Source organism: Ciconia boyciana, chromosome 29 (assembly GCF_034638445.1).
Source record: "Ciconia boyciana chromosome 29, ASM3463844v1, whole genome shotgun sequence".
In the NCBI taxonomy this organism is placed as follows: Eukaryota; Metazoa; Chordata; class Aves; order Ciconiiformes; family Ciconiidae; genus Ciconia; species Ciconia boyciana.
Window position 1 is genome coordinate 395,617 of NC_132962.1, and position 14,600 is coordinate 410,216.

The following is a 14,600-nucleotide window of genomic DNA, read 5'->3' on the forward strand; positions in this document are numbered from 1 at the left end:
AGGGCCTATGGGATGGGGACACCCTGGGAACACCACAGGACAGGGACACCCTCAAGACACCATAGGGACACCACGGGATGGGGTACCCATGGGATGGGGACACCCTCAAGACACCATGGGGACAGGGCACCATGGGATGGGGACACCCTCAAGACACCACGGGATGGGGCACCCATGGGAAGGGGACACCCTGGGGACACCATAGGGACAGGGCACCCAGGGGATGGGGACACTCTATGGACCTCACAGGACAGGGACACCCTCGAGACACCATGGAGACACCACAGGTTGGGGACACCACGGGATGGGGACACCACGGGATGGGGACACCACGGGATGGGGACACCCACAGGACAGGGGGACACTCAGGGCCAGGTCACTGGGAGGACTGGAAGAGCACTGGAGGACACCAGGCAACACCAGGGGACACTGGGGGAAATACCAAGGTGGCATCAGGGTCCACCATGGCTGGGGGGAGGACAGGAGGAGGAGCACTGGGATGGGGACACTGAGGGAGCACTGGGGACACTTGGGGACCCTGGGACACCTGGGGCAGGTGGTGACGTACCGAGGTGGTACCAGGGCTCACTATGGCCAAGGAGGGAGGTGGGGGGGGCACTGGGAACACTGGGATGGGGACACTGGGGGGACCCCTGGGGACACTCGGAGTATCAGGGGAGCACTGGGGACACTTGATGACATTTGGGGACATACCGAGGTGGCATCAGGGCCCATTATGGCCGAGGAGGGAGGTGGGGGGGCACTGGGAGCACTGGGATGGGGACACTGGGGGAGCACTAGGGACCCCTGGGGGCACTCAGAGACACTCGGGGACCCTCGGGGACATACCGAGGGCGCAGCGGGGCCCGCCGCGGCCAGGGGGACAGGCGGGGGTGGCGCAGTGGGGACCAGTGAAGCCGGGAAGCAGCGGCAGCGACCCCCGACATCGGCCTTGGTCGCTGCAGCCGAGGGGACAGGGGGTGGGGAGGAGAGGGGGAGTGGGGGAGGGGCGGGGGGAGGGGCAGCCGCAGCCATCCCCGGCGGGGGGGACAGAGCTCCCGAGCCACCATGCGTCCTGCAGAGACGGGAGGGACACAGGGGTGACAAGGCCCCATGGCCCCCTACATGCCACCCCCATGTCCTCATGTCCCCCCCAGTGTTGCCCATATGCCCCATGTCCCCCATGACCCCCAGTGTCCCCATGACCCTCATGTCCCCCACATCCTCCCCAACACCCCATGTCCCAATGTCCCCCATGACCTCCCCATGTCCCCCATGGCTCCATGACCCTCCTGTCCCCCTGACCCTCCCCATGTCCCCCTACCCCCTCACAGGTCCCCCACATCCCCCATGACCCTCATGGCCCCCACATTTCCCCCAATGTCCCCCAATATGCTCCATGTCCCCCATGTCTGCCATATGCCCCATGTCCCCACCCTGCCCCCAAGTCTCCATGACCCTCACATCTGCCCACATGTCCCCCAATGTCACCCCATATGCCCCATGTCCCCCCAAGTCCCCCCATGTCCCCACAATCTTCATGTCCCCTCCATGTCCCAATGTCACCCCATGTCCCTCCATATCCCCCCATGTCCCCCATGTCCCCCATGTCCCCATGACCCTCATGTCCCCCATGTCTCCCCCTGTCCCCCACATGCCCCGTGTCCCCACACTTCCCCCATGTCCCTCATGTCCCCATGTCTGCCCACATCTCCCCCACGTCCCCCATGTCCCCCCACATACCGGTGCCGGCCTGGGGTCCCTGGTTGTCCCCACACTGTCCCTGCAGCGCTCGCACTTGTCCCTCCAGCTCCCGCAGGCGCCCCAGGATGGCCACCAGCGCCGCTGCCCCACAGGGGGGACCCGGAGGGGACCCGGGGGGGATCCCTGTCCCCCCCCGCAGCGCCAGCGCCAGCAGCAGCAGGGGCAGCCCCGGGGTCATGGTCCTGCGGGGAGGGGACGGATAGCACCCGTGGGGACACCTGGGGACACCCACAGGGACACACGGACACCCATAGGGGACACCCAGGGGAAAGAGGGACACCCGTGGGGGACACACAGGGGAAACAGGGATACCGTAGGGGACACATGGGCGTCATGAAGGCGCACACAGGGGACACAGGGACACCCGTGGGGGGAACACAGACACCCATGGGGACACACAGATACCCACAGGGGACATCGACGGAAACACATGGACACCCACGGGGGACACCCAGGGATGTTGCGGGGACACCCAGGAGACACCCAGACATCATGGGGGACACCCAGGGGACACAGGGACACCCACGGGGACACCCAGGGGATACAAGGACATCGTGGGAGACACCTGGACACTCGTGGGGGACACACAGGGGACACGGACACCCAAAAGGGAGAACTGCAGGCACCCACGGGGACACCTGGACACCCGTGGGGACACACAGTGGACACACGGACATTGTGGGGGGCACACAGGGGACACACGGATGCACATGGGGACATCGAGAGGACACACGGACATCATGGGAGACACACAGGGGACACCCGCGGACACCTGGGGGGACACATAGACACCCACAGGGGACATCAGCAGAGACACATGGACACCCACGGAGACACCCAGGGGACACCCAGGGGACACACAGACACCCACGGGGGACACCCAGGGGACCAGGGACATCATGGCAGGGACACACAGGGGACACAGGGACACCCGTGGGGACACGGGGACACCTACAGGGGACACACGGACACTGTGACCCACGGCACCCATGACCCACAGCACCCACCCACGACCCTTGTGTGGCCCTGGCACCAGTGCGCCCCATAACCCCCCAGTAACCCCACTCTCCAGCAACTCACACCAGCAACACCAGTAACACCAGTAACAGCAGCAACCCCAGCAACAACTCCAGTAGCACCAGTAACTGCAGTCACCCCCTGTCTCCAGTAACTCTGGTAGCAACCAGCAACACCAGTAACTCCAGTCACCTCCAGCAACAACAACTCCAGTAACACCAGTAACTCCAGCAACACCAGCAGCACCAGCAACTCCAGTCACCTCCAGCAACACCAGCAACTCCAGCAACACCAGTAACTCCAGCAACACCAGCAACACCAGTAACTCCAGCAACACCAGTAACTCCAGTAACTCCAGCAACACCAGTAACTCCAGTAACCCCAGTAACTCCAGCAACACCAGTCACCTCCAGTAACACCAGTAAGTCCAGCAACTTCAGCAGTTCCAGCCACTTTCAGCACCAGCAGCAACTCCAGTAACCCCAGTAACTCCAGCAACGACTCCAGTTACACCAGTAACTCCAGTCACCTCCAGTAGCACCAGTAACTCCAGTCACCTCCAGCAACTCCAGCAATTCCAAGTCACCTCCAGCAAGACCAGTAACACCAGCAGCTCCAGTAAGCCCAGTAACCCCAGTAAGCCCAGTAACCCCAGTAACTCTGGCAGCCCCAGTAAGCCCAGTAAGCCCAGTACCTCCCGTCCCCAAGCAGTCCCTGCAGCTCCGCCACGGGGTGGGGTTGGGTCGGGGCGGGTGGGGCGTGGCCGGGGGCGTGGCCGGGGGCGGAGCCACATCCCACGCACCTGCCCCACAGCCCCCCCCACCCCCCCAGGGGTCCGCACCCCCCAAGTCCTGGCCCACAGCCCCTCCCCCCCAGGGGTCCGCGCCCCCCAAGTCCTGCCCCACAGCCCCTTCCCCCCATAGGGGACCCAGGGGTCCGCGCCCCCCAAGTCCTGCCCCACAGCCCCTCCTCCTCATAGGGGACCCAGCGTCCGGGCGGGGACCCGGCGTCCGGGCGGGCCCCCCCTCCCCCCCCATGTGTTTATGGGGTGGCGGTCGCCGCGGTAACCAAACATCTGGGCGGGAGCAGCCAGATGTGGGGTCCAGCTGCCAGAGCGGGGGGGCAGGGGGCCGCTCCCAGTAACGCCAGTAACACCAGTAACACCAGTAACGCAGCACAGCCTGTCCCAGGGCTCCCAGTAACACCAGTAACAGCAGTAATGCAGCACAGCCTGCCCCAGGGCTCCCAGTAACACCAGTAACACCAGTAACGCAGCACAGCCTGCCCCAGGGCTCCCAGTAACACCAGTAACACCAGTAACGCAGCACAGCCTGCCCCAGGGCTCCCAGTAACACCAGTAACACAGCACAGCCTGCCCCAGGGCTCCCAGTGCTCCCAGTAACTGCAATCCCACCTGTCCCACAGCTCCCAGTGCTCCCAATCACCACGGTGCCATCTGCCCCAGGGCTCCCAGTCACCACAGTCCCACCTGCCCCAGAGCTCCCAGTAACCACAGTCCCACCTGCCCCACAGCTCCCAGTGCTCCCAGTCATCACAGTGCCACCTGCCCCACAGCTCCCAGTGCTCCCAGTCACCACGGTCCCACCTGCCCCACAGCTCCCAGTAACCACGGTGCCACCTACCCCAGTGCTCCCAGTAACCACATTCCCACCTGCCCAAGGGCTCCCAGTACTCCCAGTAACCACATTCCCACCTGCCCAAGGGCTCCCAGTGCTCCCAGTAACCATGGTGCCACCTGCCCCAGGGCTCCCAGTAACCACAGTCCTACCTGCCCCACAGCTCCCAGTGCTCCCAGTCACCACGGTGCCACTGCCCCACAGCTCCCAGTGCTCCCAGTCACCACGGTCCCACCTGCCCCACAGCTCCCAGTGTTCCCAGTAACCACAGTCCCACCTGCCCCACACCTCCCAGTGACCACAGTCCCACCTGTCCCAGTGCTCCCAGTGCTCCCAGTCACCATGGTGCCACCTGCCTCACCTACCCCAGTGCTCCCAGTAACCACGGTGCCACCTGCCCCACACCTCCCAGTGACCACAGTCACCATGGTGCCACCTGCCCCACAGCTCCCAGTGTTCCCAGTAACCACGGTGTCACTGCCCCACAGCTCCCAGTGTTCCCAGTAACCACAGTCCCACCTGCCCCACACCTCCCAGTGACCACAGTCCCACCTGTCCCAGTGCTCCCAGTGCTCCCAGTCACCATGGTGCCACCTGCCTCACCTACCCCAGTGCTCCCAGTAACCACGGTGCCACCTGCCCCACACCTCCCAGTGACCACAGTCACCATGGTGCCACCTGCCCCACAGCTCCCAGTGCTCCCAGTAACCACGGTGCCACCTACCCCAGTGCTCCCAGTCACCACGGTGCCACCTGCCCCACAGCTCCCAGTGCTCCCAATAACCACAGCCCCACCTGCCCCACAGCTCCCAGTGCTCCTAGTCACCACAGTCCTACCTGCCCCAGGGCTCCCAGTGCTCCCAGTCACCACGGTGCCACCTGCCCCACAGCTCCCAGTGACCACAGTCCCACCTGCCCCAGGGCTCCCAGTAACCACAGTCCCACCTGCCCCAGGGCTCCCAGTAACCACGGTGCCACCTGCCCCACAGCTCCCAGTGCTCCCAGTAACCGCAGTCCCACCCGCCCCAGGGCTCCCAGTGCTCCCAATAACCGCAGTGACACTTGCCCTAGGGCTCCCAGTGCTCCCAGTAACCATGGTGCCACCTGTGCTGTGGGGCTGTAGGGTCAGGCCATGGGCCTGTGCTGTGGGTCAGTGGGGCTGAGCCATGGGGCTGGCCATGGGGCTGAGCTGTGGGGCTGTGCCATGGGTCAGTGGTGCCGTGGGTCAGTGGGGCTGCATTGTGGAGCTGTGGGGCCATGCTGTGGGACCGTGGGGCCGAGCTGTGGGGCTGGCCATGGGTTTGCACCGTGGGGCCGTGCCATGGGGCTAAGCTGTGGGGCTGTGCCGTGGGTCAGTGGAGCCGTGGGTCAGTGGGGCTGTGGGTCAGTGGGGCTGTGCTGTTGGGCCATGCTGTGGGGCTGCAGGGCCGAGCTGTGGGGCCGTGCCGTGGGTCAGTGGTGCTGTGGGTCAGCGGGGTTGCGCCGTGGGGGGACACCAAGGGGCTGCAGGGCCGAGTGGTGGGGCTGAGCGGTGGGGCTGTGCCGTGGGGCCAAGTCACGGGTGGGGCCGGGTGGGGCCGTGACTCAGCCTGGCCGGGGCCCCCCCATCCCCCCCCGCTGCTGTTGTTGTTGCTGCAGGACATGGGGGGGGCGGGGGGGGAGGACTCGGCCGGACGCGTGGGGCCGTTATGGGGGGTCAGGGGTCACCCGGACGCCTGGGTCCCCCAGAAGGCAGGGGGGGGATGTGGGGCAGGGGGGTCCCGGTTGCCTGGGTCCCCTGTGGACAGTGGGGCGCAGGGGAGGGGTGACTTGGGGGCCCGGATGCCTGGGTCCCTCCTGAGGACAGTGGGGTACAGGGGGAGGTGGCTTGGGGGCGGACGCCTGGGCCCCATAAGAGGCAGCGGGGGGTGGGGGCACGTGGGTTCGCCACGAGGTCTGGCAGGGTCAGGCAGGGGGTGGGGGCCCGGACGCCTGGGTCCCTTGGGGCGGGGGTGTGGGGCAGAGCTGGGGGGCCCGGACGCCTGGGTTCCTTGGCGAGGGCTGGTGTTTTGCTCATCGCCCCCGGCTTGGTGGGCCTGACACGTGTGGGGCTGGGGGGCACGTGTGGGGCTGAGGGGGCACAGGGACGAGTGGGGCTGAGAGGGGACAATGTGGGGCTGGGGGACATAGGGCACGTGTGGGGCTGGGGGCACGTGTGGGGCTGGGGGTAGGGGCACAGTCACATGTGGGGCTGAGAGGGCCATAGGGCATGTGTGGGGCTGGGGGCACGAGGGAAGCTGGGGGTACATGTGGGGCTGGGAGGTCCATGGGGCAGATGTGGGACTGGGGGGTCCATGGGGGATGTGTGGGGCTGGGGGAAACAGGGGAAGCTGGGAGGGCCCGTGGGGCACATGTGGGGCTGGGGGCACGAGGGAGGCTGGGAGGGCCATGGGGCATGTGTGGGGCTGGGGAGGGGGTCCATGCAACACTTGTGGGGCTGGGGGGGGGAAGATGGGGCAGGTGTAGGGCTGGGGAAGCCTGTGGGGCTGGAGAAATGTGTGGGGCACAGGCTGCGTGGGGGAGCCCGCCCTGGCCCAGCCCCACGGCTGCTCCTGCCAAGGAATTTTCTTGGCCTCCATCAAGAGCATGAGGTAACGGGGGAGGGGGGAAGGGGGGACCAGGCGTCCGGGTGGGGGGAGGGGGCAGATGCCGGAGACACGGGGGGGGGTGTCACGGGACCCCACCCCACGGTGCCCCCAGGAACCCCAACCCCGTGGGACACGCAAGACGCGCATCACCCGTGGTCCCCCAGCCCGAGCCCGGGTGACCGAGGTCCCCACGGAGCCCCCAGGTCCCCACCAGCCCCAAATCTGTCCCCACCCCACGGGCTCCGCTGTCCCCATCCCCCATCCCGTCCCCACTGTCCCCATCTTGTCCCCATCCCCCCCCCCCGTCCCGTCCCCACCCTCACCTGGTGCCCGGCGCATCCTGGGCACGGCGGACCCCCAACCCCAGCCCAGCCCCACCCCTCCCCCACCCCTGCCCCATCCCAGCCCCCATCCCTGCACCCTCATCCCTGCACCCCTATCCCTGTACCCCACCCTCCCCTTCCCCTCCCCCATCCCTGCACACCCCCTTCTCCCCAGCCCCCCCCAGCCCCGGGGTCCCCCAACACACCCCGGGTACAAACACAAGGGTTGGTCTCCAGCCCTGACGGTCACCAGCCCTGATGGCACCCGGTGGCACCCGTGGTCACCGTCACACAGCGCTGCCCCATCACAGCTCTCACAGTTCCTTGTCACAGCTCCTGGTGTCCCCATCCCTGCTCTTGGTGTCCCCATCCTGGCTCCTGGTGTCCCCATCCCTTGGTGTCCCCATCCCTTGGTGTCCCCATCCCCAGCTCCTGCTGTCCCTCATTCTCCTTCCCCGTGTCCCTGTCCCCTGCTGTCACCCCCGTCCCCCGCCCTGCAGCCGGTGCCAGTAGTGGCTGCCGGGACGCAGGAGCTCCCCAGGGGACCCCAGCTCGTGCACTTGTCCCCCCTCCAGCACGGCCACCCACTGCGCCTGCGTGGCCAGGGCCACCTGCCCCGTCACCAGCAGCACCGCACGCCCAGCCCCGAAGATCTCCTGCTCCACCTGTGGCGGGTGGCATCATCAGTGGGGACCCCCCGGGTGTGGGGATGCAGGGGACATGGGGCCCAAGGACCATGGGGACATGGGGAGTTGGGACCATGGGGACATGGGGACCAAGGGGACATGCCGGGGTCCTGGGATGTTAAACCACAACATCCCCACATGTCCCCCACAGCTGGGGACGTGGTGGGAACGTGTGGGGATGTCGCGGGTTCAGCCGGCAGGCAGCTAACCCCCACGCAGCCATTGGCTCACTCCCCCCGCCAGCGGGACGGGGGAGAGAATCGGGGAAAAGCGCAAAATTCCCGGGTTGAGGTAAAGACAGTTTAACAGGAAGAAAAGGAAGGAAAACGAGAAGAATAATAATAAAAATAATGATGATGATGATGATAAAAGAATATACAAAAGCAGTGATGCACAATGAAACCCAAACCACAGCAGGATGCCAGCTATGAGGAAGAAAATTAACTCCATCCCAGCCGAAACCAGGACAACCCGCCACGGGAGGTGCTGGGCAGGAGCACTGCCAGGCACGAGAGCTGCCAGGCAGGAGCGCTGCCAGGCACGAGGGACGCCGGGCACAAGCGAGGCTGGGCACAAGGGACACTGGGCATGAGGGCTCCCAGCCACCCTGTCCGCCGTCCCGAGGGGGTCCTGGCTGCCCTGTCCCAGCCCCACGGTGCTTGGGATCCTGTGTCCCAGAGCCAGGGGGGGCTTCTGGCCACCCCGGCCCACTGCATCCCCACCCCCCCAGTGCCCAGGACCCCACCCCAGGACTGGCTGCCCCGTCCCAGCCCCTCACCATCACCACGGCAGTCAAGACCCCCAGAACCAGAGGGGCTCCCACCCACATGTCCCAGTCCCTTGCCCTCCCCATGGTGCTCAGGCCCCCCATCCCAGAGCCAGAGGGGCTCCCCCCACCCCACCCCATCTCCTTGTTCCCCCCACACCCCAGCATTCAGGACCCATCCCAGCCCCTCGCTGTCCCAGGGCGCCATGGGGCTGGGTGCCAGCCCAGCCACACCCTGGGTGTGCGGGGAGGGTCTGCATCATGGCTTGGCATGACACCTCGAGTGCTGGACGGAGGGCAGACCTCAAGCCGGTGCCCGATCCCCCCAGGCCTCACACGGGGCTGGAGTGGGGGGCGCTGCCGTGGGGTCTGTGCCCCACTGAAGTCCCAGACCTGCAGCAGCCCCTCAGCCCCGTCTCCCTGGTTGTGTTTCAGGGCTCACACGGTGCAGTGCATGCTCGGCTGTGACCTCCTGGAGGACGGTAGCACCAGGGGGTATCAGCAGGACGCCTATGACGGGAGGGACTTCATCGCCTTCGACATGGACACGATGTCATTCACTGTGGCAGATGTGGCAGCACAAATCAGCGAGAGGAAGTGGGTGGAGGCCGGGACTGTGGCTGAGAGTCTGAAGCGTTAGCTGGAGAACACCTGCATCGAGTGGCTGAGGAAATACGTGAGCTATGGGCAGGCCGTGCTGGAGAGGAAGGTGAGGGTGAGACGGGGACCCTGGGGACCGGCCGGCGCGGGTGCGTGTGCCGGCCCTCACCACCACCCCCTCCCCAGAGCCCCCCACGGTCCGAGTGTTGGGGAAGGAGGCCCCCTGGGATCCTGACCTTGTCCTGCCGCGCTTACGGCTTCTACCCGCGGCCCATCACCGTCAGCTGGCTGAAGGACGGCGAGGTCAGGGACCAGGACACCGAGTGGGGCAGCGTCGCACTCAACAGCAACAGCACCCACTACACCTGGGCCTCCATTGAGGCCCACCCAGAGGAGAAGGACATGTACCGGTGCCGTGTGGAGCACACCAGCCTGCTCGAGCCTGTCCTCTTAGCGTGGGGTGAGCCCGGTGGCCTTGGGCACGTGGAGCAGTGGGCTGGGGTGGTTCTCCTTGCCCTCCTCATGGCCCTGCTCTCCCCCAGAGCCGAGTCCATCCTGTTCACCATCGTGCTGGTGGTGGCTGTTGCCGCCCTGGCTGTCATCGCCATCATTGCTGGATTCGCCTTCTGAAGTACAGATGGAGTAAAGCACAGGGCCAGTGAGGCAGAGGGGTGTGGGACGCAGGTAGAGCCTAGGGGTCTGGGAGGGGCTGTGGGTACGAGCCGCTGCGCTCTGGGGAGCCCCCGAGCCTGGTGGCGAAGCATGGTGGATGCTGATGCCTCTCTCTCTCAGTGGGACCCACAGCCAGAGCAACACCGGGCTGCTGGAGGGGGCACCGAGACCCCCAGAGCCAAGAGTTGGGGACAGGGAGGTGGCCCTGGGTGACGCTGTCTCCTCCTCCCATCCCTGCAGGGCTCACCGCCTAACCGCTTGACGAGGGGCCGGCACGTGGCTGGATGCGGCCCCTGCCCTCTCACCGGCTGGACGCAGAGGGGTGCTGGAGGAGGCTGGGAGCTGCCTGCAGAGAGAGCTTGTCACGCTGCGCCTGCCTACCCCCGGCTACGCTGGTGGCTCCTCTGGCTGGGTGAACTTCCTCTTTTCTGATGCTTTTAAAATTGGGCACTGCAATTATTACCTTTTTTTTTTTAATTTTGAGGTTGTAACTGATTTCTTCTCTGGGTGTACATTTCCTGGCACACACCATAAATGCTGGTCCCCACCCTCTGGCGGGCTGTGCCTCCTCTCCCGGTGCCTGGGCTGCTCTCGCAGCCTCAGGTCGAGGGCTGGACTGGTTTTGGCTGGGAAAGAGTTGATTTCCTTCCTAGCAGCCCAGCATGGTGCGGTGTTTAGGATTTGTGACTGACATGGTGGAGCGCACAGGCTGGAACTAGAAGGTGGGAAGCCCAGCAGTGGGATGCATTGCTAGGGACTGTGGGATTGATGGGTCGGAAGAGGGGCAGCCACCCACCACCTCTGGAGGTGGCTCTTCTTGAGCGTGTGTGACAGGTACGCTCCTGCCCACCCCACCACCCCCACCACCACCCAATAGAGTGGAGCTTTGAACATGGCGATCACCCCTTTGTCACCAGACAGGGTCTACAGCCAATGAAGTGCCTTGGCTCAAAGAAGCTTTTAGATCATGACCAATTATGACCACAGCTCAGGTCCAACCCAGGGTATAAATGGGGTGCCGCCGGTGACCGCCTTTGAGTGTGGTCTCAGAGCAGTGGGCCTGTGTTCAGGACCTCTCCCCTCGGGTTGGGACGCCGCCTGAGGAAACTTCCCAGGACTGAGTGCCCTCACCTCTTGTGCTGAGTGATTTCTGCTGGATATATCCTTGAGTGAGTCCTCACCCCCCCACGTGACCGATTCTATCTTCTGGGTACCCACAAGAGAGACAGAGAGCCAGTTCCCCCTTTGTGAGTGTGTGTGCGCACTTTGGATCATCATTCCTGTGTCTGTTCCCGTGTAGTGACAACACCCCGACTGACACCTCGAACCTGGTATGTGTGACATTATCGGAGTGTTGATTGGTTTCGGTTTACCCCTGTTCCTCATTGGTTTCTGCCGTGTGGTTTTAGCTGTTTTGTGAAATAAAGTTGTTTGAGCTTGTCCCTCGTTTCACTTAGTTTTAGTGTACCTCCGTGACAGCGCGAAGGCAAAGTATCCTCTCAAGGAAGATGCTGTAACCCAGCGAGGTAAGTGGTCTACCAGGGAGGAGGATATCCAGTATCTGAGGGCATTCGTGGTGGTCTACAGTGACCCGGACAATAATCGGGCCCCCAAAGATGGGGATGGCATCTGGCACACACAGTCTCTATGGCGGATGTTTGTACGGAGCACGCCGACGTGCGCCAGTAACCCGGCCGTGGTGGACTGGGCAGACACGGAGGCACCAGCTGTCCGTGCACTGGTGTGCCAGCGCCAGCGATTCGAGGAGAACTGTTCCCCCTTGCCACCATGGGTCTTTGTCTCGGCTGTGGCCAGACTGTTCCCCAAGGTCCGGCCACGGGAAGAGACGGTGGAGAATCTCCCTCCTTGCGCCTACAGGCCAGCATCTCAGCTACCAGGAGCCTGCTCAGCGGAATGGGGACCATGGGCAAATGCCACCTCGTAGGGCTCTGTCTGTGTGCCCATGCAGGGGACACGTGGCAGCGTGCTGGTGCACCCGCCTCGCTGCTGGAAGCCCACGTGCAAGAATTGTGGGGAAGAACAGCGGCTAAAAAGGGACCATGCAGGAAGATTCCTGCTCCAGTTGCCGTCAAGCAATTCCCCAGGCGCAGTAGATGGGCTGAGGACACGTCTCCTCCTTCTCATCCTGATCCAGTGGACAGATGTCCACGTGGGCTCGAACCTCACGCCCAGCACCACGGAAAGAGCGTGTCAGACTGTAGTAGGATCGTACCTGTGACTAGTCCTTGCAGCGTAGCCTGGATGAGAGAGGCAGGGGCTCCTCTCGGGGTGAAAAGGCTTCTGGTTTGCCATTGCAGCAGTCGGGTAACGAATGCTCTGATCAGGACTAGGGGTCCTGCCTCCGGCTGGGCAGAAGAAAGGGACAAACAGATGCGATGGCCTGGCACATCAGACCCATGGAAGTATAAGGCCCTGGTGGACACTGGTGCACAGTGACCCCTAATGGCATCGGGGTACAAGGGGACAGGACACATCTGGATTTCCAGAGTGACGGGGGGATCCCAATTGCCATGGTGGGAGCTGAGGGGAGCCCAATGAGAAACAAGTGGGAGAAGTGACCGGTCCAGAGGCTCTGTGTATCCTTGGCATTGACTTGAAAGTAGGATGCTTCAAGGAAGTGAAGATACTTCAAGGATCCAAAGGGGCACCAGTGGGCCGCTGTAGATAGGGAGATGTATCACACAGCAGTGTGACAGGAGACACAGCAAGTCCCCTGGCGCAACTTGAGGCGGTTTCCTCTCGTCTGCTCTCACCTCAAACACTTCCAATGATGGAGCTTCCACACCTTCTCCGCGCAACCTGTTCCAGCCTCTCACCATCCTCATCCTAAAACATTTCTTACGTCCAATCTCGATCTCCCCTCTTGCCGTTTCCACGGCCCTTGTCCTGTCACTACAGCCCTTGGTATAAAGTCTCTCTCCATCTTTCGTCCTTCGAGGAAGCTGCCCAAGTCCAAGCCACCCAGCTGGCCCTAGAGATTGCTGCCTGAGAAATGTGGCCAGTGCTCTGCCTCTGGACTGACTCCTCGAGGGTGGCCAGTGCCCCGTGGGGGTGGCTACAGCAATGGTCACAGAGGTAGCCCCTCTGGGCTGCTGGGTTATGGCAGCAGGACCTTGCTGCCTGGGGAGAGCCCCTGGGTGTAAAGGTCCATCGTGCCCATGTCCAAGAGCCATGCCCCTGGAGAACATCAACGCACGGAGCAGGTAGACCAGGCGGCAAAAATTGTTGGTTCAGGTAGACCTGGACTGGGCATGTTGTTGTGAGCTGTTCACAGCTCGATGGGCCCGTGTAACGCCGGGGAGAGACACAATGCACGGGTGGGCCCACGATGGAGGGGGGGACCTCACCACTGCAGCCATCCCACAGGTCATTCATTGACGCGAACGATGTCCCGGAATCAAGCGAGTGAAGCCTCTCGGGTAGAAAGGGCGGTGGCTGCGATATCACGCGGGGGAGGCCGGCAGATTAATTATATCACACCGAGGCAAGTGCCACGTCACACCAAGGCAGCAGTGATAACTGGAGGGTGAGCGCCCAAGACCCCGCAGCCAGGCCAGACTGTTCCCCCCACCTCCCCGCAACCCAGCCAGTTCCTCTCCAAAGCAATTCTGCTTTATTTTGTACAAATTTCTGTCCCAATGGGGCAGAGGGGCCCCCCTGCCCACACCATTGCTGCCCCAAACCCTGCACCCCCCATCCCTGCACCCCTAATTCAGCCCCCCATCCCTGCACCCCCCCATCCCTACAGCCCCTTACCCTTCCCAGCTCCAGGGTCCCCCAACGCATCCTGGGTATAAACAGCCTTTATTTCAAGCTCTGTGTCCCATTGGCCAGCCCTGCCAGTTACCAGCCCCGCTGGTACCCAGTGTCACCTGCTGGCCCCCGTGGTCACCATCACGCAGCAGGGACGTGGCAGCATGTCTGGCCTGGCGCCCATGCTCCCCCATCACAGCTCTCACGGTCCCTTATCACAACTTTCGGTGTCCCATCCCTGCTCCTGGTGGCCCTATCCCATCTCTTGGTGTCCCCATGCTGGCTCCCGGTGTCCCCATCCCCAGCTCCTGCTGTCCCTCACTCTCCTTCCCCGTGTCCCCATCCCCCACCTTCCACCCCCCTCCCCAGCCCTGCAGCTGGTGCCAGTAGTGGCTGCCAGGGCGCAGGAGCTCCCCAGGGGACCCCAGCTCGTACAGTCGTCCCCCCTCCAGCACGGCCACCCGCGGCACCCACATGGCCAGGGCCACCTGCACCGTCACCAGCAGCACTGCGCGCCCCATCCCGCTGGCTCTGAAGATCTCCTGCTCCACCTGTGGTGGGTGGCATTGTCAGTGGGGACCCCTGGCTGTGGGGACCCAGGGGACATGGGGCCCAAGGACCAAGGGGACACGGGGAGCAGGGACCCAGGGGACATGGGGAGTTGGGACCAAGGGGACCAGGGACCAAGGACCAAGGTGACATGGGGACCAGAGACCCAGGGGACACAGGAGAGG

At 64.0% G+C, this 14,600-nt stretch overlaps 2 protein-coding genes across 2 annotated transcripts in view; one reads left to right on the forward strand and one right to left on the reverse strand.

The window, feature by feature from the left end:
* LOC140644769 (tenascin-X-like) overlaps positions 1 to 1,942 on the reverse strand; it is a 62,689-nt gene extending 60,747 nt beyond the window's left edge. The window contains 3 exon segments of the mRNA XM_072847832.1: positions 850 to 1,049; positions 1,051 to 1,075; positions 1,744 to 1,942. Coding sequence (XP_072703933.1) covers positions 850 to 1,049; positions 1,051 to 1,075; positions 1,744 to 1,942 — 424 coding nt within the window.
* Positions 1,943 to 7,043: 5,101 nt separating this feature from the next.
* LOC140644770 (class I histocompatibility antigen, F10 alpha chain-like) lies at positions 7,044 to 10,050 on the forward strand. Its single transcript, XM_072847833.1, is given in 4 exon segments — positions 7,044 to 7,048; positions 9,256 to 9,529; positions 9,607 to 9,889; positions 9,965 to 10,050. Coding segments are annotated over 4 exon segments (648 nt in total).
* The last annotated feature ends 4,550 nt before the right edge of the window (positions 10,051 to 14,600 follow it).